This window comes from Dasypus novemcinctus, chromosome 1, assembly GCF_030445035.2.
Source record: "Dasypus novemcinctus isolate mDasNov1 chromosome 1, mDasNov1.1.hap2, whole genome shotgun sequence".
Classification (NCBI taxonomy): Eukaryota; Metazoa; Chordata; class Mammalia; order Cingulata; family Dasypodidae; genus Dasypus; species Dasypus novemcinctus.
Genome location: NC_080673.1, coordinates 126,401,728 through 126,429,587, shown reverse-complemented (window position 1 = coordinate 126,429,587; position 27,860 = coordinate 126,401,728). Strand labels below are relative to the sequence as shown.

At 39.6% G+C, this 27,860-nt stretch overlaps 1 protein-coding gene across 1 annotated transcript in view; it reads left to right on the top strand.

Moving 5' to 3' along the window:
• The window catches only part of FRAS1 (Fraser extracellular matrix complex subunit 1), a 537,120-nt gene extending 512,866 nt beyond the window's left edge, over positions 1-24,254 (top strand). The window contains exons 70-74 of the mRNA XM_058296546.1: positions 2,364-2,480; positions 14,750-14,916; positions 17,802-18,007; positions 19,244-19,390; positions 20,482-24,254. Of these exons, the coding sequence (XP_058152529.1) occupies positions 2,364-2,480; positions 14,750-14,916; positions 17,802-18,007; positions 19,244-19,390; positions 20,482-21,075 (1,231 nt within the window). The 3' untranslated portion in view covers positions 21,076-24,254. The remainder of the gene's footprint in view (positions 1-2,363; positions 2,481-14,749; positions 14,917-17,801; positions 18,008-19,243; positions 19,391-20,481) is intronic.
• The last annotated feature ends 3,606 nt before the right edge of the window (positions 24,255-27,860 follow it).

The window sequence follows — 27,860 nt, the reverse complement described above, 5'->3', positions numbered from 1 at the left end:
AACTACAGAATTAAAGAACTGCTCTAGAACTATGTTTGGCATATTTTCAGGGATAGTGAGGAAATTTGCCTAAAAAGTATCCAGGGATGGGGGGAAAAGGGGCTGTAGGCTTGGGAGACAATTGCATACATTCATTCAGCAAATATTTATTTGAGCATTTACTGTTTGTCAGAAAAGATTCTGGGCACTTAGAATACATCAGTATTTGTGCATCAGTGAACAAACAAAGATCCCTGCATTCAGTGTTTATGATAAAGTAAGGATATACAAAATAGTAGACATAATAAATAAGTAAAATGTAACATGTTGGAAGGTGATAAAGTTTATGGAAAAAGAAAAGATACAGAGCAGAGTAAGGGGAATTAGAAGTGGTAGAAGATTATTATTTTAATTAGGGTATTTAGAGTTGGTCTCCTTAAGAAGGCACATTTATGAAAAAGATTTCAAGGAGGTGAGGGAGTTGGCCATGTGGATATCTGGGGAAACAGGGATCCTGATAAAGTTCTAAAGGGGCAGCATGACTGGCATGCTTGGGGGACAGCAAGGCCAGAATGGACTGAGCAAGGAAGAGGACAATAAGAGGTGACATCAAAGAAGTAAGGGGACAGGGATAGAGTTGTCCATGTAGGGCCTTGTAGGCCAATGTGGGGACTTTGGCTTTTACACTAGTGCATTGGGAGTCACTGCAGAGTTAGAACAGAGGAGTGACATGATCTCACCTAACAGTTTGAATGCAAGGGCCAAGTATGGATCATTTTGCCTTATTAAATATTTCTATCAATTAAAGCTTACTATTCATTTTATACATAACGTCAATTTTCATGTAATTCAAGTATGGCATACACAGTCTCTTTGCCTGCTGATTCAGAGCTTTGGAGGAAGGTGGGGATCATATAGGGAAACTTAAGACATGTAGACTTTCTAAACAGGAAGGAGTTTAGAAACTAAGGCCCTGAAAGATGGCACAGTTTGTCTAAAATCATATGACCATGACCAAGGCAAAGCAAGGAGGAGACCATATGAGCCATTCCATTTAACTCAGGAGATATCAGAAAGTTTGTTTCTTTGTTTCTTTGTTTGTTTTGACCAATCTTTGCTAGCATCATAAATAGATAAAAATGGTCAAAGAAAGGACACAGTACATGAGCACTGTTCTCAAATCACTCACAACAGAGTTATAATTAAGATTCACAGCACTGTGCTCGTCATTCAATGGATGGTATCCTCCAAGGCCCTTGCAAAACTTCCTGAAGTGTCTGGACGTCTGGTGGCCTTCCAGGCCCTGGCAGGGGTGATGCTGCAACCCATTGACCAACATGGGAAAGGGGTATGAAGGTTCTATGCCCACAGCGTCACAACCCAGAGAATCCTGTGCCCTGCCATAAGCGGAAAAAATCTCAATGAGTAGTCGCCTGTGAGAATGATATTGTTCCCCAACTTTGTAAAGGGACAAGGATATAGTTAGTATTTAGGAAAGAAAACTTGAAGCCAAAAGGTTAGGGGTGTTCTGCTAGGACTGCTTCCATTATGCTCTGGAAAGGCATCATGTAATCATGAGCAGCAGCTAATGCAGGTGCATCTTAATAAATAAAAGCTTTATCATTTGAGAGTGTGCTGAACAGGGTGTCAGTCACCAAGAAACACTAAACAGAAATCATCAAGAAATTTCTGAAAATCTAAAGGAAATGGACAGTTTGGTTTTATCTTCACCTAAGTCTTTGGTTTTTATAAACAGTATGCTTTTCTCATACAAAGGGCTTAAATTAATGAACGTAGCTCTATTTAATACCTCTGGATAATACTGTGATGGTTAGAATAATTGGAAATGAGTTCCTGAAAATTGTTCGTGGACTTGTAAAGTTCTTAGATGCCAGTCACAAATCCCATCTGAAAACTGTTTAGTGAAGTCAGTGTGTTCTAAATGTCTTAGTTTGCCTGGCGGCTTGGACAAACATCACATAATGAGTTGGTCTGTATAATGGAATTTTATCAGCTCACAGTTTCAGAGCCTGGGAGACTTGCTTCCTCTTGTGATAAGTAGCATTCTGGTGATGGCTTGCCAGAAATCCTTGGGTTCCTTGGCTTTTCCATCACAAGGCGATGTCCTCTTTGGCTTCTGTTACATACAGGTCCTCTATAATGCCTCCGGTAATCCAGATTAAGACTCATCCTCATTGAGTCGGTCCACACTTTACCTAAAAAAACTTTTTCAATAGTCCTATTTACCACAGGTTCATGCCCACGGGGATGCGGATTAAGATTAGGAATGTGTTTGTTTGGGGGTACCTAATTCAACCTACCACACTAAGTAGGTAAATAATCTTTTGGTTGTTCTTTACGACCTCTGCTCTGCATGTTTTCAGGAAGGACTACTCAGGGGAGTACACAATCTACCTGATCCCCTGCACAGTGCAGCCCACACAGCCATGGGTTGATGCCGGAGAGAAACCTTTGGCCTGCACCGCACACGCCCCAGAAAGGTAGGGGAGTACATCAGCCTGTTGCACCGCAGCCTGAAACTGTCTGCCTTTGTGTCATATGCTCATACATTCAGCCAATATTTATTAATCTTTTATTTGCTTTGCTCTACCCTAGCGACTGAGATTATGGCATGAGATTATAGCAGAGGATTAAAAAATCCCATACCTCTGCTCTCAGGCAGTTTCTATTTTAGTGCACCTGTCTAGGAGCTAAGCAAATCTGAGAGAAGATGCTGAGAGCAGGATCTAACATGAACATTAAGAGAAGACCATTTGAAATGTGACTTTTAAATTTAGAGACTGAGGGTTGGCCATTGGATTTGGAGATACAGGGGTCATTAATGACTTTCACAGAGGACAGTTTCATTAGACTGCCGGTGTAAAAGGTAAAAGTGGTTCAAGAGAGCATGGTGAGAAAATGGAGACAACAGGGAAAATAATGCTTAAGAGTTTTATTATAAAGGACAAGTGAAGCAATAGCTAGAAGCAAATTGGGGGAGGGGTGCTCAAAGGAGGGTTTGTTTTTTAGAGTGGAAAATATTTCAAGACCTTTGTATGCTGGTGGAAATACTCCAGGAGAGGGGAAATTTGATGATGCAGGGGTGAAAGGGAAAACTATGGAGTAAAGTCCTTGTGTCGGGAGGGGGAATGGATCCACTGGATGAGTAGAAGGGTTGGCCCTGGCTAAAACCAAAGAGTTCATCCACTGAAATAGGAAGGAAGGCAGAATTTATGAATAAAGACCAATGTAAAATTAGTAGATTTGGAGAGTAAGGAGGACAAAGTCGACTTCAATTAAGTCTGTGAAATGAGAAGCCAAGCATTAGCTAGAAGTGAGGAATGTTGAGATTTGAGAAGAGAGGAGGAGGTGAAACAGTCATCTTAGAGAGTAGAAAAGTCAGTGTACTAGAAAGTTGTAGCTGGTAGTAGATCAGGCATTGCAGAGGGCCTAATTTAGTTGTTGTTGTTGTTTTTAACTGGAGTGTAACTGGATTTAAAATAAATTGCACATATTTAAGTCATACAATTTGATAAATTTTGTCATAGTATGCACATACATGAAACATCACCATAAACAAGAGAGTGAACATATGGATTACCTCCAAAAGTTTTCTCATGCCCCTTTGCCATCTCTCCCTCCCACCTCAGCTGACCCTACCCTACTAGGTAACCATGGATCTGCTCTCTGTCACTCTAGATTAGTTTGCATTTTCTAGAATTTTATATAAATGTCATCATGTAGTATGCAGCCTACCTGTCTGACTTCTTTCACTCAGCATGATTATTCTGAGATTCATTCATGTTGTATCAGTGGTTTGCTGAGTGGTATTCCATGCTATAATTATACTACTGTTTATTTATCACTTTATCTGATGATGAACATTTGTATTATTTCCAGGTTTGAGCTTACTAAATAAAACTGCTATGAATATATATGTACAAGTCTTTGTATGGGCATGTTTTCTAATGTGTATATATCTACGAGTGGAATGGATGAGTCATATGGTTGATGTCTGATTAACTTTTTAAAAAACTGCCAGATTATTTTCCAAAGTGTTTGTAAATATGAAACTGTGTACATTCCCACCATCAGTGTGTGAGTGTTCCAGTAAAAGTGGTAAGGGAGATCCTGGGGAAAGAAGAATTAATGAGTGAGAGTGAAAGAAGAGGTGAGTGGATAGATAGAAGGTGGTGGTTAGAGAGTGAAGTGTTTGAAAATGAGATTTTTGGAGCTGGTGCACAATGTGACCATGAAGAGTGTTGCTGACTGCAGTGGGCTGGAGGACAAGCTCTCTGGGAGTTGAGGAACTGAGAGGCTGGTGTCCGGGATGGTTCATCCATGTGGATATTGAAATCACTGAGATTGATGATAGGGATAGAGTCAACCAAGTAAAAGAGGGAAGGTGACCAGGAAAACAGGAGTTGGCTGCAATAAGGAAGAACAGAGGCTATACAATCTAACAGGATATGCTGGGGAATTTTTATTCATTTATTAAATGTTTAAATTATGAAATATTTTAGATGTTCAGGAGACTGTATATAGTGGATACATAAAGAATAAAAAAAAAAACACATTAGAATAAATTCCTACGATCCGTCACCCACCTCAAGAAATACCAGTACCTTTCAATGCCCTCTGTGTTCCTATCCAATCCACTATCTTCCTCCTCTCTACAGTGGTAACCACTAGCGGGATCTTTGTATCTTTTATCCATCATTTTGGTTTGTAATTTTACCTCATATTTGTTTTACCGGGTTTTTGCAAGTTTCTGAAACTTCTATAAAAGTTTCGCCATATGAATTCTCTCTGCAGTTTTCTATTTTATTTTACGTTTTGCCCAGTGCATGTAGCTGCAGTTTATTTTTCACTGTGTTACAGTATTCATGGTAGGAATATTCCATGATTTATTTGACCACTCTATTAGCTTTTTACTCCAGATTTACTCTATTACAAAGACTAATTTATATATTCATCTTGGTACACATGCGTAAGAAGAGTTTCTCCAGGGTAAGTGCTAGAGCTTTTTAAAGAGGAAAGAGGAGTGATGGCTTGAAAATGGCAAAAAAAAAAAGAATAAGGAAGATACCAAGTGCCCTCCAGGCCTGGTACTGTAAAAGTGTGGGTGGCTGAAGGGGGAAGAGTGTCCAAGGCCTCAGAGTTAGATAGCTTTGCCGTATTTCAGGGAGATCTTTACTTGAGGATTCCCTGTTATTTCAGGGTGACTTTCTCTCTGGGCCTGACCTTACTTTTGCTTATCCATGTGGCTTCATGTGATATCTCTGTCAACAGAACTATAACACACAAAGAAATCAAGATTGGCTCAGAATTCAGACTTAATCCAAAAGAACTGTGTCTCATATTAAGATTTTTATGAAGCCTGGCACACATTTTAGCTTACTAAATAATAATCTCATTCCTTTGTTCATTCTATTTAGTCAATACATAGTTATTTAATGTCTTTTTATGTGCCAGGCACTATGGTGGATTCTGGTAATAGCAACATAAAACCCGTTTGCCTGAGTCAGGTACATGACCTCTTGTTGCAACAGTTACGTCAGAGCTATTGAGACAGTGTCAACCTTGCCTTATGGTGGCCGCAAGTTCCTCCTAAATCCAGCCCACTCAGGTCTACCCACTGAGGCTCCTTAAATATAAACAGTCTGATGGACTCTACTGGAAGAATAAAGCATCAAAATTATCACTTGTTTAATAAATATATGTGTCAGGAACTTGCCTGGCAACAGGGATACAATGGTGAGCAAACTGATATGGACCGTGACATTATGGAACCTAGAGTAGGTGAAAAAGACTTTAATTAGACACACGTTTAAATAAAATTTCACCCTATGATAAGACTACGGAAGAAAAGTGTGAGATATAATAGAAATAGATGATAAGGAGATCTGACCTAGCCTGAAAGAGAAGAGAAAGAGAGCAAACTTCCTAGAGAAAGTGATGTTTTTGTTGAGATCTATAGGATAAATAAGAGTTAAGTAGGCAAAGAAAGGGTGAACATAGGAGGAAAAAGTTTCTGGCAAAAGGTACAGCAAGGTCAAAGCCATGAAGCTTTGTATTCATTATCACTAACCTCAAATAGGCCCTTAGGACTTAAAAGTACAGTGCTTTCCTCATCCTTTCACAGCCTCACTCTTCTAAATTATTTCACTTTCTCTCCCCTCAAATTACCTACATCTCCCCTGTACTCACTCTAAGCTGATTACCTTGTATCCTCTTTGACCAAGGACATAGAAGAAACCAGAAGAGAACTCCCAGAAGTTCCTCCCATCCTATCTACCCACCTACAGGCATCTGTGCATATATACCTATTAGTATGAACAAATGGCCTGGGATTCTATCCAAAGTCGGTCCTTCCACTTGCCCACTAGATCCCAAATCCTCTTGCCCACTAAAACACATCTCACAAGCAATTCTCCCTTCACTATGAATCACTCCAATCAGCATAAAAAGTTGCTGTAACTTCTTCCATCTAAAAAATGAAGTCCTTTCTTGACACATTCCTCCCTCCACACCCATTTTCCCCTTGCTTTTCCTTCAAAATTCTTCTAAAGAGTTGTCTCTTCTTATTATTTCCATTTTAACTCCTTCCATCATCTCCTGAACCCACTCCATATGGGTTTCTGCCCACACCATTGAACCAGACAGCTCTCATCATGGTCCTCAAAACTCCATGTTACTAGATTCAGTGGTAGTGTCTCATTCATTTTATTAACCCCTCAGCAGCATTTAATGATTGATTTGTCTCTCCTCCTCAAATCACTTTCTTCACTTGTCAGGGGTATTAAACACTGTAGGTCGTTCTCCTACCTCACTGACTTCTCCCTTCAGTTGCTTTGCTGGTTCCTTCTCTTTTCCAAAGTCTTTGAAACTAAGAGCCCTAAGTCTCAAACTTCAATAATCTCTTCTCTCATTTCATTTGTTTGGTGATCTTATCCAGTCTCAAGGCTTAAATGCAAAGCTGCCACTTGCGAGCAATGGAAAAGTTTTGGTAATGGATGGTGGTGATTGCATCCATTCGTTACCAACTTACATTGTGAATGTAATTAACACCACTGAATTGTATACTGGAGAGTGGTTAAAATGAGAAATCTTATATTGTGTATATGTTACCACAGTAAAAAAAAAAATTTAATTTTTTTAAATTTAAAATGTGACACTCAGTTTTAGAGGGCTTGCCTCTAAAATTCAGACATCAAATTGACTACTCAGCATCTCAATTTGGCTCTCTTATTGGCTTCTCAAACTAAACATGTGCAGAACTGAAATCCTTATCCCCTTCCACCAAATATATTTCTTCCACAGTTTTCCCATCTTCACTAATGGCAGTTCCAGCCTTCTGTGTCAGGAGTCAGCAAACTATGGCCTGTGGGTTAACTCCAGCTTCCTGTCTGATTCTGAAAATGAAATTTCATTTTAGAGCACAACTATACCCATTTGTTTATTTATTTTCTATGGTACTTTCATGTTACAACAGCCGAGTTGAATATTTACTATCTGATCCTTTACAGAAAAACCAACCCCTATTCCATGTCCTTGTACCCAAATCCTTAAAAACATCCTTAACTCTTCTCTTACTCTTACTCTTCTTATAGACCACATCCAATCTGCCAGCAAACTTATGAACTTCTCCCTTAAGAATCCAGCCATTCCCACTGTCTATGTTGTGAATATCCTGGTGAGAACCACTGTCATAACTTGCCTGGATTCTTGCTACAGATGTAATGGGTCACCCTGCTTCGACCCTCCAGTCTATTCTCAACACAGCACACACACTAAACCCCTTCTCAAAACCCTCCAGTAGACTGAGTAAAATCCAAAATCCTTACAGTTACCCACTCCCTTCATTTCAGCCTCCCTGGCTGTTCGACTGTTTCTCAAACATATTGGGTGCACTCTTAGCACCTGCTGTTACTTCTGCCTGGAAAGCTTCCTCCCCAGATATCCAAATGCTCTATTACCTCCTTCAAGCCTTTGTATGAATGTTTTCCTCTCACTGAGGCTTTCCATGACACCCTTATGTAATATTTCCAACTGGACTCCTTGAACATTCCTTATCTCTGCCTAATTTTTCTTTGTATTGCCTGTTTTCTTCTAGTACGTGATATTATTTTTTAGCTTATTTTGTTTACTATCTCTCCCCATTAGAACATAACGTCCCTGAGGGCATATGTTTTTCTGTTTTGTTCACAGACAAATTCCCACCACTGGAATACTATCTATCATATAATTAGTGCTCAATGAATATTTGTTGCATAAATGAGTCCTGAGGCAGTAGAGAACTGGTACCTTCAGAGATCTAAAAAAGGGCATCTTGGGAAGCGGACTTGGCCCAATGGATAGGGCATCCGCCTACCACATGGGAGGTCCATGGTTCAAACTCCGGGCCTCCTTGGCCTGTGTGGAGCCAGCCCATGCGCAGTGCTGTCCATGCGCAGGGGTGTCCCCTGCGTAGGGAAGCCCCACATGCAAGGAGTGCACCCTGTAAGGAGAGCCTCCTAGCATGAAAGAAAGTGCAGCCTGCCCAAGAATGGCACTGAACACATGGAGAGCTAACACAACAAGATGACACAGCAAAAAGAAACACAGATTTCTGGTGCCACTGATAAGGATAGAAGTGGTCACAGAAGAACACATAGCAAATGGACATAGAGAGCAGACAACTTGGGGGGGGGGTGTGGAGAGAAATAAATAAATCTTTGAAAATAATAAAAAATAAAAAAGGGCATCTGGCTATATCCCAGAGACTGAAGAGAGAGTAGAAGGAGATGAGGCTGGAGAGATAGACTATGACCAGTTTTATAGATCAGGTGAAAAATGTTTGTCCTTATCCTAAGAGCTGTGGGAAACCACTGAGCAATTTTAAGCAAATCTGAGTTTTTAAAAGATTACACTAGAAAAATGGCAGATTAGAGAGACATGGGACTCATGTCTTTCCCAGAAAAATAGCTAGAAGACAGGCAAAAATGGCCTGGGGAAAAATGCTTGTAGGGTTTAGGACACCAGGGGAAGGCTAGACACCACCCAGAAGAGAGAGAAGCACAGGAAAAGAATCTCAATGGAAAGACCTGAATATACTCCTACCAGGGATTGAACTGAGAGGGCTGCTTAAGAGTTCCATCTGCTGATGGACCAAGGAAGTTCATGAGACAAAACTAAAAGTAAATAAGAGAGATTTTTTCTGGCCTTTACGGTCTCCCTCCCCAAGTCTTTGGAAGCAGGTCTACAATTCCTTATTGGGTCCATGGCCCAGATTTGAGCAATTAACAGGGACTATCCTAAAGACATAGAACAGGTTGAAGAATCAAAGAATGACAGTAATACGCAGCTTCCTGCTGCTAAATTTCTACAAAAGGGAGAGAAATTGAGTGTCAGAAAAACTCACCATCATAACCAAATGCCTAGACACAGAAAAAATTACAACCCATACTAAGAAAATGGAAGAGATGACCTAAGCAAAGAAATATATCAAAGCCCCAGATACACACCGGATTTGAAACAACTTATCAGTGAGGTTCATACAAGTCTCCAAAATCAAATTAATAAGTTGAAAGACAATATGGTTAAAGAGATTATGGACATCAAGAAGACACTAAGCAACCAAAAAGAAGAATTTGAAAACCTGAATAGAAAAATAACAAACCTTTTGAGAATGAAAGACACAATAGGCGAGATTTTAAAAAAACACATTAGAAGCCTACAAGAGCAGACGCGAAATGATAGAAGAAAGAATAAGTGATGCAGAAGACAGAAGAGCTGAAATTGAAAAGAGAGAACAGAGAGAAAAAAGAATGGAAAAAATTGAGCAGGAGCTCAGGAAGTTGAATGATAACATGAAGCACAACAACATATGTGTCATGGCAGTTCCAGAAGAAGAATAGAAGGGAAAGGGACAGAAAGAGGATTTAAGGAAATTATGACTGAAAAGTTCCCAAAACTAATGAAAGAAATGAATTTATATATCCAAAAGGGCAGCATACCCCAATCAGAATAAATGCAAACAGACTAACTCCAAGACACATACTATTCAGAATTTCAAATAACAATGATAATGAGAAAATTCTGAAAGCAGCAAGGGAGAAGCAAACCATCATATGCAAGGAACACACAAGAAGATGTAGTGTGGATTTCTCATCAGAAACTATGAAGGTGAGAAGACAGTGGTATGATATAATTAGGGTACTAAAAGAAAAAAATTGCCAGCTGAGAATTCTTAATTGGCAAAAATTGTCCTTCAAATATGAAGATGAGTTTAAAATATTCACAAATAAACAGAAACTAAGAGAGTTTGTAAAAAAAGAATCCACCTTTGCTGGATGTATTAATGGAGCCTTACAGCCCCAAAGAAAAAGACAAGAGAGAGAGGCATGGAGGAAAGTGAGGAAGTCAAGAATAGCAGAAAGGATAATCAAAAGAGTAAAAAGACAGAAAAAATAAGATATGACATATGAAAACCCAAGAATAAAATGGTAGAAGTAAATAATACATTTACAGTAGTAACACTGAATGTGAATGGATTAAATTCTTCAATCAAATAACAGACTGACAGAACAGACCAAAAAACATGAGCTATCCATATGCTGCCTACAAGAAACTAACGTTAGAACCAGGGCTACAAATAAGCTGAAAATAAAAAGTTAGAAAAAGATACTTCACGCAAACAGTAACCAAAAAAGAGCAGGTGTAGCTATGCTAATGTCAAATAAAACAAATTTTAAATGGAGGCCATTATATATTAATAAAAGGAACAATCCACCAGAAGAAATACCAGGCATAAATATCTATGCACCAACCAGGGTGTACCAAAATACATGAGCAAACTCTGGCAAAACTAAAGGGAGAAATAGACATCTCTACTATAATATTTAGAGATTTCAGTATACCACTCACATCATTAGACAGAACAACTAGACAGACGATCAACAGGAAAACAGCACTTGAACAATATGATAAACAAGCTAGACCTAGTAGACATTTACAGAAAGTTCTATCCAAAATCAGCAGGTTGTACATTCTTTTCAAGTACTCATGGATCTTTCTCCAGGATAGACCACATGTTGGGTCACAAGGCAGGTCTGAAGAAATATAAAAATATTGAAATTATATAAAGCACCTTCTTAGATCATGGTGGAACAAAACTAGAAATCAATAATAGATGGGAAAAGGGAAAGTTCACAAATGTGTCCAGGCTAACCAAAACACTCCTAAACAATAAGTGGGTCAGAGAAGAAATTGTAAGAAAAATTAGTAAATATATTGAAGTGAGTGAAATGAGAACACCACTTATCAAAACTTATGGGGTACAGTGAGAGCAGTGTGAAGAGGAAATTTATAGCCCTAAATTCCTATATTAAAAAAGAAGAAAGAACTGAAATCAAAGATCTAACTGTACAACTGAAGAAACTAGCAAAAGAACAGAAAACCATTCCCAAAGCAAACAGAAGGAAAGAAAGAATAAAGATTAGAGCAGAAGCAAATGAAATTGAGAACAACAAACAATAGAGAAAATCAGCAAAACCAAAAGCTGTTTCTTTGAGAAGATCAATAACAAACCCTTAGCTAGATTAACAAAGAAAAAGAGACAAGATGCAAATCAGCAAAATCATTAACGAAAGGGGGAAAGTTACAACTGACACCACAGAAATAAAAAATATCATAAGAGACTATTATGAGAAACTGTATGCCAACAAACGAGACAAACGAGATGAAATGGACAAATTCCTGGAAACATGCAAACAACTTACATTGGCTCTACAAAAAATACAAGAACTCAACAAGCCAATCACATTTAAAGGGGTTGAATCAGTCATCAGAAACCTCCTAACAAATTAAAGTTCAGGACCAGAGGGCTTCACAGGTGAATTCTATCAAGGATTTTGAGAAAAATTAATGCCAGTCCTGTTTTAAACTCTTTCAAAAATTGAAGAGGAGGGAAAATTACCTGTAGCAGTTTGAGATTATTTTTGAATCCCCAAAAGAGAGATTGTTTGTAAACCAATTTGTTCCTCTGCGTGTGATACCCTTTGATTGTATTAGATTCAGCTGCAATGTCTTTGATTAAACATAGGACTAATACGGGGGTTCTTGAGAAGGGGTCTGCAAGCTTGAACTGAAATTTAAGAAAGCATTATTCTTGTGGGGATATGTTGGTACAGGTGAAATATATTTATTAAATAGTGCACAACATAGTGTGGACTTAGTAAGGTATCAATTAAGAGTCCAGAAATAAACCCTAACCTCTCTGGCTAACTGGTTTTTGACAAGCCCACCAAGTCCACATTACTGGGACAAAACAGTGTCTTCAACAAATGGTGCTGGGGAAACTGGTTATCCATATCTAAAAGAATGAAAAAGGATTCCTGTCTCACTCCTTATATAAGAATGAAATCAATATGGATCAAAGATCTAAATATAAAAGCCAGAACTGTGAAACTACTAGAAAAAAATGTAGGGAAACGTCTTCAAGATCTTGTGGTAGGCAGTAGTTTCTTGGATCTTATACCCAAAGTGTGAGCAACAAAAGAAAAAATAGAGAGAGGGGACCTCCTCAAAATTCAACATTTTTGCAGCTCAGAGGACTTTGTTAAAAGAGAAAAAAGGCAGCCAGCTCAATGGGAGAAAATATTTGGCAGTCACATACCTGATAAGGGTTTAATATCCATGATATAAACAGAGATACTACAACTGAACAATAAAAAGTCAAACTACCCAATTAATTAAAAAATGGAGAAAGACTTGAATAGACATTTATCCAAAGAGGAAATACAAATGGTGAAAAAACACATGAAAAAAAATGTTCATCATCACTAGCAATTAGGGAAATGCAAATCAAAGCTATAATGAGATGTCATTTCCTACCTACTAGAATGGCTACTATTAAAAAGACAGAAAACTACAAGTGTTGGAGAGGATGTGGAGAGATAGAAACACTTATTCACTCTTGGTGGGCGTGTGGATTGGTACACCCACTGGGGAGGACTGTTTGGCAGTTTCTAAAGAAGTTGAATATAGATTTGCCATTTAACCCGGCAATACCACTACGTGGTATATACCCAGAAGAACTGAGATCATTGACATGAACAGATACCTGCATACTGATGTTGTAGTGGAGAAATTCGGATAGGCGCGGTTTCGAAGGCCAGGACACGAGAATACCGAGAAGGAAGTTGGTTTATTTCGACCGGCCGGGCTCGGCGGACTCTTGTCCTAATAAAAACCGAGCCCCGAACAGCCTTTTACAGACCCTTTTATACAGAGGATATAGGATTAGGAAGACTAACAGTGATGGTAAACAGACCTTTGGTTAGGTTCTTCAGATCTTAGTATCAGATAGGTTATTTCCTCCCTGTGAGTTACATATTCTCCACATCCAAGCCAGTTTGGATTAGCATATCCTCCACATCGTCTGGAGGCAGCCCTGAATACACACTCAGTCTCACATCCCTTCTGAACATTCAAAGACTGTAGGGCCTATATTACTTATTTGGCCATCTTGGAGACTAGGTACTCTTGGAAATAATTTTGTTTTAATGCACAGGCTATATCAATGTTCATAGCACTGTTGTTCACAATTACCAAAAGATGGAAACAACCCAGATGTCCATCAACCAATGAATGGATAAACAAATTGTCGTGTACAAACACAATGGAATATTATGCAGCTATAAGAAGAAATGAAGTAGTGATGCACATGACAGCATGGATGAACCTGGAGGACATTATGTTATATGAAGCAAACCAGACACAAAAGGACAAATACTGTATGACTGTACTATTATGAATTAAATATTTTGTGTAAACTCATGTAGTTAGTTAATTACTAGAAAATAGGTCAGCAGAAAATATGAGGTTAGAGAATGGGAAGCTGAGGGTTAACCTGTTCAGAATTGGTAAAAAGGTTGTCAATATTTGGAAATGAAAAGAAAAGGTAAAAGCACGTCATAGTGTTTGTAACTAGCAGTGCTAATATATGGGGATTACAGTGGTTAAACGGGGAAGTCTAAGGTCATGTATATTACTAGAAGGAACATGAGTTTAATCATATGAGTTGGAGATATCTTTGAGAGAGCCAAGTGGAGCTACCAGTGGGCAGCTAGATATGCATGTGTGGAACTAAGAAGGAAAGTCTGAATTAGATAATTAAATTTGGAATCACTGCTATAGAGAAGCAATGCACTCAATGACAAAGCCAAGATCAGCTAGGGCAAAATTATAGTGAGAACAGTAGTATGTCCAGGACTGAATCTTGAGGAGGTCAGAGGGAGGCAGAAAAAGGAGCAGATTCAAGACTGAATATGCCGGCCAGGGAAGTGGGAGGAAAGGTGAAGACAAGAGACTATGCCTAGCAATGTCCTGAAGACTGGGAAATAGGCTAAATCAGTTTTGTTCATGTGGGAAAAAGTCTTAGTCTCAGCACATACAGATCTGGGAAGAAGCCTAGCTAGGGTACCATAGTACCGGGAGTAAAAGAGCAACTTTGGGGACCCTGAGAATAAAAGAGCCAAAAAAAGCCATGGGTATCAAAGAGTTCTAAAGATGAATTTGATTAGTCCCATTCAAAAGAATAGGTTAACTTCGTTATGACCTCATAATAAAGTCCCTCTATCATACATCTCTTTATTCAGTAAATATTCAATAAATACAACAAAGTATTATTCATATTCCTGAGAAGGGTGGAAAAGGGAGGGCAGCTCAAATGATATATATGATGTTGGCCCTGCTCTTAAAGAGCTCTTGTTTCTCCCACGTTTAGATTCCTGATACCCATTGCATTCCAGCAGACCAACCGCCCCGTACCAGTTGTCTATTCACTTAATACTGAATTTCAGCTCTGCAACAATGAGAAGGTGTTCTTAATGGATCCCAACACATCTGATATGTCACTGGCTGAAATGGATTACAAAGGAACATTCTCAAAAGGTAAGTCACTTCCTTTGCCAGCAGATGAAAGCCTCTGCCTGGACTTGAGAAACTTCCGGTTAAGTTGCTGGACCAGCATTTCCAGTTTGTCATCAGCTTTTAGTCATCTCCCCAGTGACAATTTCCCCAGGGTTAATTCTAGAGCAGCCAAGGTTTAGTCCAGGAACAGACCCATGTTCTTTCATGTTGTTTCAAATAAGATTAGCTCTTGGCAGAGCCTCTGGCACTCTAGTGATTGGCAGTTTGGCACCATGGTAAAGTACTGGTCTGACTGGTAAGACTGGAATTTCCAACCAGATTCTAACACACTGTTTAACTTTGGGTAAATTGCTTTATCTCCCAACTCCTCAGATGATATCCATACCATCCTACCACCTCCCAGCCTCAAAGAGATGCCAAGTGTATTTATATATAAGGTTCATCAAGTTTTCTTTGCTTGAAATAGTCCCCAACCCAAACTCAGTTCCCCTGAGTCTTCAGAATACTAGCTGCTTCTTTGCCTTCAGGTCTCTACTTTTAAAATGTTACTTCCTCAACAGGAAGTAACCTGAACACACCAGAAAATCTAAAATAGACCTCTGTATTTTTTACCTTTACAGCACTCTGTTTATTTTTATAATACACCATCACAATTTTTAGTATTTTATAATATACAATTATATATTTGATTTACTGCCAATCTCTATCACTAGACTGCAATCCTATGAGTACAGAGATTATAATAAAACATCAAATTTGTGTCCGGTACCACCAGTGCCTAGGTGCTCAATAAATATTTTTTGAATGAATACATGAATTAATTAGTTATCTGCCTTTACTTTCTCAATTATTCCTCTGCCTTTTTCTTACTTTTAATCTCCTGCTCTTACCTGAGTCTTTTCTCTCATTCTGAAAACACGCTCAAATCTTGCCTATCACAGGAAAAAAACCTTCCCTTGATCCTATCTCCCCCTAAAACATCAGCCCAATTTCTCCTTTTCTGTTCTGTCACACTTCTTAAATGAGCAGTGAGCACACACTGCCCCATCGCCTACTGCACAGTCCCTCCTCCTTCTGTCTGCTGCAGACTGGATTTTGTCCTACCACGCCAATGAACTCTCTTACTGATGACATCAAATCAATGGGCTTTGACACTTTCCTTTGATTTGGTTTCCTCGGCATGAGCCTCATCTGACTACTTCTCATTCTCCAGCCCTGGATCACTGTCCTCTGCCCCTTCCCGGTTGGTCACCCAGGTTCCATGCTTGGCTCCATTCTGTTCTCAGTTCTCAGTGCCATCTCTACTTGTCGCCTTGGCTTTGAACATCCCTTTACTCTGAACTTCCTAGAGGGACTCAGAACTCCTTCTACTCCTCAGCTGTTCTATAAAGTCTGATCTTAGCCCTGGGCCTCTCCTGAGCATCATTTTCACATATCTACTGAGCCGCTCCAAGTGGGGATGTCTTTTAGACCCCCCTCAGGATATCTAGGACTAGGCTTATTCTCTCTCCCTTCCAAATGTGTTCCTCTTCCCACAACTGCTACTTCATTGACTGGTACCCCAGGCGAAACCCTCAGGGCTGTCTCAACTTCTTCACCTCCCAAATCCCATCTATCATTAAGATAAGTGGATTCCACCTCCTAGACATTTCTTGAATGTGTCCCCATGCCCACACCTATCATTTAGGTCCCTGTCTCCCACTGGAGTATTAAAATAGTTCCCGGTTGGTCTCTGTGACGCTAGTCTCTTTGTATCCAGTCTATTCTCCATGTCTTAAAGTTCACGTGTATTGATATTACCTCCCTACTTAAAAACTTCCAGTGTTCCTCATTACTTGCACACTCAGTCCAGAATCCTGAGCATAACCAAACTATCTCCCCAGAAGCCTTGCCTTTCAAGATCTCTCCACATCCTTCCTCCAGCGATACTGATTTTTCTCAGTGCAACTTAGATGGAAGACAAGCACTAGCTTTGGAGTCAGAAGGATATGTGCTCAAATTATCCTCCTACCATGTCGTAGCCTTAGTTTCCTGGACAAGTTATTTTAAATAAGGAGAATAATCAAAACTATCTCTTGGGTTCATGGAAGGATTAAATGAGAGAAAGTAAAAGACATTGATGCCTCAGCATGCACTAAGGAAACAGCAGATACACCAGGACTTGGCACCCTGCCAGCATTCCATGATTTGTACATGTACTTTCTTTTGCCTAGAATGCTTCCCCCTGCCTCACCTTTCCACCCCAAATACTCTAACAAATGCCTACTCATGTTTCCAGGTTCCTGCTCAAATATAGTCTCCTCTTTAAATTGTCCCATACCTCTTCCAAGCAGATTTCTGTGCTATGCTTTGTGCTCATTTGGCCTTATGTACCTTCCTCTAATGCTGGTACTTAATCTTCTGTTGTGGTGGATATGAGTGTGAGTTTTATAGCCAAAGTACCTTGACTTCAAATGCTACCCTTACCACTCACTAGCTTTGTGGCCTTCAGCAAGTCACTTAACTACTCATTGCCTCAATTTCCTCATCTGTGAAATTGTTAGAACCACATGAGTTATTACAGGTGAAGAACTTAGTATAGTACCTGGCAGATGATATGAGTTCAGTATATATTAGCTACTTTTTAATCAATTGCTTTACTTTAATTTCTGTCCTCTCAGCTGCATGCCTCTCACCTTTGTGTCCCCTGCACATAATAGAGTGCATTCACATGTAGACCTTAACTGCTTAATTATTGCTTACTGACTAAAAGAAGCAATAAAAGAATGAATGCATATTTTAAGAGCATATGGAATCATAGAGGTATTTTCGTCCCTTAGGGCATGTGCTGATTCTTTCTACCCTTGCCATTTTTTTTTTCTTTAATCATTAAGTCTGGCCTAATTAGTACCCCTTGATCTTTTCAGGTCAAATCCTTTATGGCCGAGTACTTTGGAATCCAGAACAAAACCTCAATTCTGCTTACAAACTCCAGCTGGAGAAAGTCTACCTTTGTACTGGCAGGGATGGCTATGTGCCTTTCTTTGATCCCACAGGGACAATCTACAATGAAGGGCCACAGTATGGATGCATTCAGCCTAACAAACACCTAAAACACAGGTTCCTGCTGCTGGTATGCTAGCCGTCAGTGTTCAACACCTGACACTCCAGGGATGGTTGATTTCCTTGGCTATGGGAGGGCTTAAAGCAGATAGAGCCCCACTTTTGGATCTCTCTGATAAGCTAAATCCTAGTACATATTGCCAATGTGATGGTCATGGTGGCTAGCAAGACAAGCTATTATTGACATTCCAGGAAGAAGAAAGTCTAGGCCAATGTATCTAAATTATGGTCCAGAGACCCCTGAGTGTTCCAAACCTCTCTCAGGGAGTCCACGAGCTCAAAACTACTTTTCTAATAATATTAAGACAATGTTTACCTTTTTCATGCTCATTCTTTTATAAATGTAGAGTGTGAAAAGTTTATCGATGGGGAGCAGATGTGGCTCAAGCAACTGAGCATCTCCTTTCTACATGGGAGGTCCCAAGTTCCATCTTGGTACCTCCTAAAAACAACAAAACAAACAGCAAGCAGACAAATGAATAAGCCAGCTCAAGGGATCCAATGTAAAAAATTTATTGATATGGTTTCAGATTCCACATTGTAACTAATCTTTTAAAAAATTACCTTTTTGCAAGCTTTGATAATAGTATCAAAAAAGAATATCCACAATTGTCTGAAAAAGTTATTAAAATATTCCTCCCTTTCCCAACTACATAACTGTGTGAGTTCAGACTTTCTTCATAGAATTCAACCAAAATAACATATTGCAACTGATGGAATGCAGAAGCAGTTAAGGGAATCCACTTTTTTTCTAGAAATTTGCAAAAATGTAAAACACAACACCCTTGTTTTTAGGGGGAGAAGGTAAATATAGGTATTTTCATTAAAATTATGGTAAAACTTATGCTAACTTGTAATGGGTTTTTTTTTAATTTTTAGTGAAATAATTATTTTTAAATTTCTGTTTTAATTTTAATATAGTAAATATTGTAAATATATAACACGTGAGCAAAGCTTTTTGTCATCCTTGATTTTTGTGTGTGTAAGTTGTCCAGAGACCAAAAATTTTAAAAATCGTTGGTCTAGGCTATCCCATTCTTTTGTCTTTTGAGATCACAGAAGCTACCAAGTGACCTTCTTTGAAGAGAACAATTGGTGCTGAGAGGTAGCGGTCACCCTCACAAGAGGGCTTCCGCAATACATACTCTCCCCATTCAACCAAATGCATAGTGGATAGTCCCTTTCTCCTCTCATTGAGCACCTGCCAACATGCTAAATCTCACATTTCTTTTCTCTGGTATTCTAGGACCGCAGTCAGCCAGAGGTAACAGATAAGTACTTCCATGATGTGCCTTTTGAGGCCCACTTTGCTTCTGAGTTGCCTGATTTCCACATGGTCAGTAGCATGCCTGGTGTGGATGGATTTACTCTGAAAGTAGACGCACTCTATAAGGTGAGTTTGGTGAGGGGCATTGGACCAAGTCCACATTAAAAGTTGCAGAAAGAATTACTACATCATCTATAGACTATCTTTTCTTCTTTTTGCTCACAGGTATTTTGTATTATTATTGAGCTTATCATTCACCCAAAATTTTCACCATTTATCCCCAGCAGACCAAATCAATGATCAAAATATTCAATTTGCATATAGTCCCTTGTCATTTCATGCATCAAGATAGCATACCATACTCTAGTTTTTCCTATGTCCTTTTATATTGCCCATCTTTTTGGCTCTATGCTGGGCCAGCTGATTTTCCCAGGTACCTGGAGAACATTACAATATCATAAATACAATGCAGCAATTTTGGCAAGAATTACTAGTATTTGATATGCAAAATATCCCAAATCCCAGCAATAAGCATGAAAATCCAAGATCAAATTCCATTTTTTTCTGCATCCAAATATTAATCCATGACCTTGGATTTCAAAATGTTATAACTCTTGGGAAGTTATTTCTATGGGAGGATTCAGTGAGGGCAGATGAGAAGGAAATAAAATTCTTGGTGGTATAACTTCCCAGGGGATGATGGAGGAAGCTTTCAGATTTAGCAAATTTTTGTGATGTACGTACATATTATACTCAGAGTAGGTGTTTAGTGAATGTTTGTTGAATGATTCCATTGTAGCTGAAGTTTATCAGTAAATTGTGAATTAACACAACAAACAAATGAAGGTCACTAGGCCTAAATGTGGTTATTCATAATATTAGTCCACTGCTATCCAAGTCTGACAAATCACTTTGTAAGCATTCTCTTACCTAAAGAGACCATGAAAAATTCTTAAGGCTCTTCCATTGTCAGGTAGGGAAACAGAGAAGAATTTAAATACTTGAACCAAGAAGACCCAAATTTGGAAAGAAAATTAAACCCATAATATCTGGTTCAGTTGTCTGTTAGTAGACACCAACCATTGCTAATGGTTTTTTGTAGCCGCTTATTATCAAGGCACAGGGTGACAATTATCTTTCCATTTCCTTTCTTCAGAGGTGGTGTGTGGACAACAGTGACATGTTGGGTTTGTCTCCCTGTTTTCCTCCTCCTATAGGTGGAAGCAGGACATCAGTGGTACCTCCAGGTGATCTATATTATTGGTCCAGACACCATCTCAGGGCCCCGGGTCCAGCGCTCTCTTACAGCCCCTCTGAGGCGCAACCGAAGGGACCTGGTGGACCCCAGTGGCCAACTGACCCTTGATGATTCCCTCATCTATGACAACGAAGGGGACCAAGTCAAGAACGGCACTAACATGAAGTCCTTGAATCTGGAGATACAAGAGCCTGTTGTAGCTGCTTCTCTGTCCCAAACAGGGGCATCCATTGGCAGCGCCCTTGCAGCTATCATGCTTCTCCTTCTGGTGTTTTTGGTGGCTTGTTTCATCACCAGGAAATGCCAGAAACAGAGGAAGAAGCAGCCCATGGAGGACATTCTGGAGGAATACCCTCTGAATACCAAGGTGGATGTGTCTAAGAGGAACCCGGACAGGGTGGAGAAGAACATAAACCGGCAATACTGCACCGTGCGGAATGTCAACATCCTGAGTGAAACCGAGGGCACTTACGTGCTCAAAGGCGCTAAAGTCAAAAAATTGAATCTGGAAGTCAGAGTTCACAACAATTTACAAGACGGGACAGAAGTTTAATGGAGGCCACCCATGTGTATTTTTTTTTCTAAAATCAGTTTTATAAACCGGGGGAAAATACTGGTATTTTTATAACCTTGCAGATTAAAAAAGGGAAAACTGTAGCTTTGAGTGGCAGACAGCGGCACATCACATGCATCAACTCACAACTGAGCTACCTCATTAAACAAAGAACCACTAAGGCCCCCAGAGTATTTGAGTAGAGTTATTTCTGTGGATCCCTTTAATATTCTCAGCAGCTACCATTGCTCCCCCTGTAAGGCTAATCTTAGGAAACAAGTACTTTAGGTATTAGAGCAGGAGTTAGACAATCGTATTGGCCGATGGGGTTCAAAAAACTGGGGAATTGCACAGTGGCAGATCTGAGAGAGAGCGAGAGGGGTACGGGTCCTTTGGTTTCCTCCTCCACCCTCAGCTTTTTCCTATTTGGCTTTTTCCTTGGCCTCTTGACAGCAGAATTTGAACTGCTGACACTTAGATCCCAAGACTAATTCTGCTAATCAGCACAGCTTACATATTTGTCATTGTTTCCACTTGACGGCCTATTGATGGCCCCTAATTGCACTGTGCTTTCCAGAGCCCTTTTCACCCTGAGGTTTCAAAGTGCTCGAGACTTCTCTACAAATCACAAACTACTGAGAAATCTCTGGGACTCTCCTGTCAGACATCGGGCACAGAGGAATCTCTTACTGAGGGTAGTGGAAATTGGGGAGATAAAGGGCCTGGCAGGCATGTCAGAGCAGGTTCACTTTGCACTTCACAGTAGGCCTAGGGAGATCTCTTTGTTTCCAACTTTTTTCACTGAATTGAGGAAGTGTCAGCTAGCCCTCCCTGACGGAGGGATGCTGGAGAACAGGGGCAAGGCATCATGGCCATTGTCTTCAACTTTGCCATGGATGCTTAAAAAACCCTCCACACTTTCCGGCTACCCCAGGCTTTGCCCAGTTCAATAATAGATAAGCCCATGAGCTTTGCTAACTGTCATTTTTTATTTTGCTAATGTTTCACACACATAAGTGATTCATTTGAATAGAGCAAAGCAGGAGAAAACCTACTGGACTCAAATCAGAGTTAACAGGTGCACAGTGGTTCTCCTTGCTGCATGTCACCCAGCAGAGTCACTGTTCCTGCTGGAGTATTTCAGGGATTTCTCTTCTGAGGGGGTGGGGGAAATAGTTCTTTTCTGGTAGCTCAGGCACTTGATTTTGCCATATCAGCACATGACAAGGCCATAAACATATGGCTTTAAAATACCTTAGCACTCAAATGATCAGCATAACTCTTTTGTAGGTAGTATGCATACAGCTTGCTTTTTTGCTTCTTTTTTGATTCTGTCTTATTGGCAGAAACATAAGCATGCATGTCATGTTGTTTTGTATTGGAGACAGTTCCATTTTTCAGAAATCTCTTCTGATGCATGGCATATCATAATCACTGAGCAAATGACAGAGCATTCACATTGTGGAATATTAGTATTTGAATGATGCAAGACCCTTTGAGAAATACTTTGCCACAGAAGTGTTTCAAACTGAAAACAGTTTGATATGAAAAACTGGAAAGAATGAACTATGAAAGGTTTTCGTCTTCTCTAACAGACACCAAGGTTCTTGAGGATAGGGTTCATATGAGCTACACATTTGATTCTTTGGCAGTGCCTTGCACATACCAAGCACTCCAGAAATATTTAAGTGATCAAATAAATGGTGCAATGAGTGAGTGATAAAGGAAGAAATTTAGCAAAGGGGAGGCAAGAGAGTATGGTGGCAATATCACAAGGGCAAGGGGAGAAGGGGAAAAAAACCCACGCAATGATCTCTTCTGCTTGGTTTGTGAAATAATCTTCTAATTGGAACATCGCTTACCTAGTCCTGGATCTGGAGGTGGTCTTAAGGAGGAATGAACAGAAAAGTTGTAATGTACTGGCAGTAAGTGAGACTGAGTCGGCATCAAGAGCAGGAGATTAGGGTCAAGTCTAACTTCACATTCTGAGATGAGTGTAAAATTATCAGGAAAGGATGAACTCAGAGCCTGAAACTCCTGACTGGACAGATGCTACTTGAGACCAGCTCCTACAGTTTAGGGCTAAATGTCTGTATAAGCCTCATGGACATCCAGAATTGGTGTCTTATGGCTGGAGAGCTCATCAGCTAAGCAGGGTATATTCCCCAGAACAATCCAGCGTTTGTTTTGCCAGGCAGGACAGGCAACCAATTCATTTGTGGTGCAACTTTTGATTTGGCCTTTTTAAAATCACACCTGGTTCAGGAATGCCTACTCACTAAATGTGCTCAAATGTTTCTTTTACGTACCCCATCAATTACAAATAAATAGGACCCATGCAGGGGAAGAGTGCAGATAGGAAGAGTGGATCTCGCGTGCAAAGGAAAGGAGCCTGAGACCCGAGTGCTCCAGCAGGCTCCAGCTATAAGGTGCGAAATAACGAGGCCAACGTCCTGGGTGAAAGGAAAGCCGTTGGAGTATCCCTGCCTCCCTGTCTTTCTGCCCTTCCCCCAATGATTTACACTTTATGAAAAGCCTGTACTTCCCCAGAAGATACATACTTACTAAACTAAGAGTGTTAGGAGGTATGGAGTTAACGATTTACTCCTTTGATACAGAATTGCCCGTTTCATTTATATTTTATACTGTATATTAGCGAGCAGACAATTTGGTGATTGAGGCAGGATTATATTTCAGTCAAAATTCTTTCTCACCAATGCTTTGTGTGTGTTTTACTAACCTTTTACACCATGTCTTTGGGTGAGAAGGAACAAAAACCCCTCAGGGGTTGCTATTTGCTTTTACATGCTTGCTTTGAAGGTTAAATGAAAGAATGCGCTGTACCTTTATTCTTTCTGCCTTGCTGTTCTTTTATTGTAACCCAGGCCTCCAGCAAGACTTTTGCAGATTCCTATTATTGGATGGGGAAATAGTGTTGAAAAGTTTTTGCACAGTGTATGATATTCAGTCTTAGTGTCCTTAGGTATTTGTTATTCTTGGATACTACACACGTGTGCAGACTGAGTAAAACATTTGTGGTGCTGTTAACCTGATTTCTTGACTCTCAAATGATTTTTGTATTTCTAATACCACTTTGTGTGTTAATAATTTCTGATTTCTCCAATAGCATATGCCACTATATAAATTTTTATTAATAAAGGACAATCTGTTTTTTGCTATATTCTTTTCAGATTATTTATCTCATGAGCATAGACAAGTTGGAAAAGGCAAAATCCTTCTGAAATTTGAGGCAAAGTTTGTGGAAAAAACTTTTCTAATGGGGTTTAATCTGAGGCATATATTAACTGTGCTTAGAGCAAGACACTGAATAAATTACATATCCCCAAATCATCATAGCTATTATTTTGCAATCAGTTGAAAATCCAGGGTAAAGAGGAATAATTAAAATCCCCAGGTGCAATACAATAGGATGATTATTTACACTATATTATCATCAAACCATCTCAGGATCTTTGATATAGTGTGAGAATGGTGATATCTTTTTAGGTACACGCCAAGATTCCTAAGTACCCATAGCTCCCCCTGGAGATGACCAAAATTCCACATAAGTTTATTGGCTTATGAAGGGAAAAATGGCAGAGTCAGAATGTAACTGAGCCCGGGGCAGTCTGGCCTTCTCTAAGCCTGCATGTTTGTGTGCCTTTTACATTTGTAGAATGGTTAAAACAAACAAAACTGCCAGTGACAGTGACCTACAGAGCTCTGTTGGCACCTTCTCATGGCATATTTGCAAGCTCAGCAAGACCTGAGCAAGCATGTCTTCATAAAATCAGGCGAAAAGATGCCACAAGAGGGAAGCGGACGTAGCCCAGTGGTTAGGGCATCCGTCTACCACATGGGAGGTCCGCGGTTCAAACCCCAGGCCTCCTTGACCCATGTGGAGCTGGCCCACATGCAGTGCTGATGTGCGCAAGGAGTGCCATGCCATGTGTGGGTGCCCCTGCGTAGGGGAACCCCACACGCGAGGAGTGCGCCCTGTAAGGAGAGTCGCCCAGCACGAAAGGAAGTTCAGCCTGCCCAAGGATGGCACCGCACACGCGGAGAGCTGACAGAACAAGATGATGCAACAAAAAGAAACACAGATTCCCATGCCGCTGACAACAGAAGCGGACAAAGAAGAACATGCAGCAAATGGACACAGAGAACAGACAACTGGGGGGGAAGGGGAGAAAAATAAATAAATAAATAAAATCTTTAAAAAAAAAAAGATGCCACAAGAAGCCCAAGAGTTCCTGAGAACCAGGAACTTCATGTAAACTTCACTTCCTCACAGTTTCCTGTGATTGTCCCTTGCTAACGGGCTCTAAGCCCTGGAGTGCATTTCTATAGAGCCCATGGAGAAGCTTTATGAGGAACTAATCAATGAATTGCTAAACTTGGCTATGAAAATGCTTCTGGATGCCTGAAATTTCATGGCCACAGCATTCAGAAATCATTGAGGGTAAGTGGAAAGAAATGAGTTCTCATTTAGTTTTTCAAAGTATCTCATGTTTTGAAGAAAGACACTGTGGGGGTGGGGGGAGGAGAATCTATTTGGATTATTTATTATGTTCAACCACATGAAATTGCTGGTTGTAAAGGTTAAATTTAGTCCAATATCAGTGGTTCCATATGGCTCAACTTAATATTAAGAGGCCACAATGGATTATAGAGATTCTGTCCCCAAATGAGCCTGCAAAAAGTCTAATAGGAGTCCTTTAGAATGGCATGGTAAGAGTATCTAAGAGAATAGGTAAAAGTCTAGGGACAATAATGTAATATGTTGACCACATCTGCCAATGCTCCAGTCAGGAGCAGTGACCGCTTGTCATTCTCTACCTCATTCAGTTCTCATAACACCCCACTGAGATGGTTTGTAGATCATGGTTCGGAAGATTATTTGTGAAAGTTTCAAATAAGTCCCAGAATTTCATTGCCAGAATACCTTCATAAGCATGTGTCATTACTTGGTATTGCTTAAAAATGGTCCAAAGCTCCTATAACCTGGATTTAATGCTTGTGTAAATTTCTGTCACTTGATTGATACCACATAAGAGACCCACGCTATGTCCTTACAGGAACTCTTCCTTAAAAAAAATACTTTTAGACTTTTCTCCCTAGGCTCATTTTGGTTTAAGGTCACCACATTCCAAGACCAGTAAGTTATGAAAGTTTATTAGAAGCCTAATCTCTGGAGAATTTTCATAAATTGTTAAAAGTAAGCTTCAAGATCTCATCCCTAAACATCCCACCAAGGAACTTTTGCAAATTAACCCACATTCAACATTATTAACTCAGAAAAGTTTGCTCCCACACCGATTCTGGGACCTGCTCTGTGCCCCAGGAAAGAGACTTTTGCAGATTGCTTCTCTTAGGCTCTCTTCCTCTTAGTTTCTAGCTGAAATTGGCCAAATGGAAATACGGATGGGAGAGACATTGGGGTGCATACACCCCCTCCTGCCCTGTTCCCTCGTGCCTTGCTGTGGTTCTGGCAGTGGCTTTTATCCCGCCCTGGCGACAAGTCCTGTTAGCCGCTCTCCCATGTCAGTTCTTAGGCAGTTTCTGATCATCCTAGGAATGGTTTCATCCTGGTCCTTAGACCTTGCAGGCTTCATTATCCCAATGGAGTCTTTTAACTTCTGTGAAGAGTCCCTTTATTAAACGTTTCCGTTAAGCCCTTTGACTATGCTGTTTTCTGCATGAACTCTTAGACAGTCTTTCTTTCAATGCCATTTGATTACAGCTTTCTATCATGAACCCAAATAATTAAACATGTGATCTCAAATCATATCTTAATTAAAATTTTCCCATTATTATAACCAGTGGGGTGCTGATAAATGTTTAACAGCTGGCTTTGGAGGCCATGGAAACCCTGATTTGTAGCATTTGCTGGTTTCTGTGTTGTAAATACTCCCACCATGGCCAATTTCAACCTACCAGCATAATCTCATTGAATGTGGAGTTGGTAAGAGATGCTCAGTACCACACCATAATATCACCACTGTACAGATATAGTAGATATAAATAACTCAAAACCACAGATAATAGTAAATGTAGTAAAATAATTAGAATGTGCTGAGTACTGAGTACATATTACTTTTATTTTTTATATAGTTTATTGAATTTTAATTTCATCTAATTTAATTTTTTTAAATGGTTGTGTTTAACACCTGGCATGTTAAATTCCTGAATATTTAGTAATTGACTCTGCATACTGGTATAATCTAGCTATAGCACAGCACTGTAATAGCAAATACACCTTTAACATCCTAAACCATTTGGTGACTATTTGCTTTTCTTAGTTTTTCCCTCACATTTCACCATATATTTTAAATCTACTTCAATAACTTTGCCCTAAAATCTTATATTTAACTCTTAAATTGCTCTGATTAGCAGAGGAAAAGGATGATATAAGTAAATTAGCTTCTTACAAAACTGTAAAATTGTTCCCAATTCAGAATTGTGAAAAAATTTATCAAATAATGCTTTCTGTATTCTCTTTCTAGATGACTGTAGACCTGGCTTCTGGGATCTAACACTTCAGCTATCATTGCCTTCTAAGGAAACATCCTCTAAGGGGAAAAAATATCATATTAGTGTTATAACCATGCTATGTCATGATTCTAGTCTAAGTGGAAGTAACTGGGCAGCTGTTACAATCAGAAAAGCTCAAAAAAAAAAAACTGTTACAGTGCATTTTTAAAGTTGACATCCTGAAACGAAAGAGATTAAACCCTGAACTTGAATTAAAAAAAAATCCTACATGTAAACACCACCTGTTACTC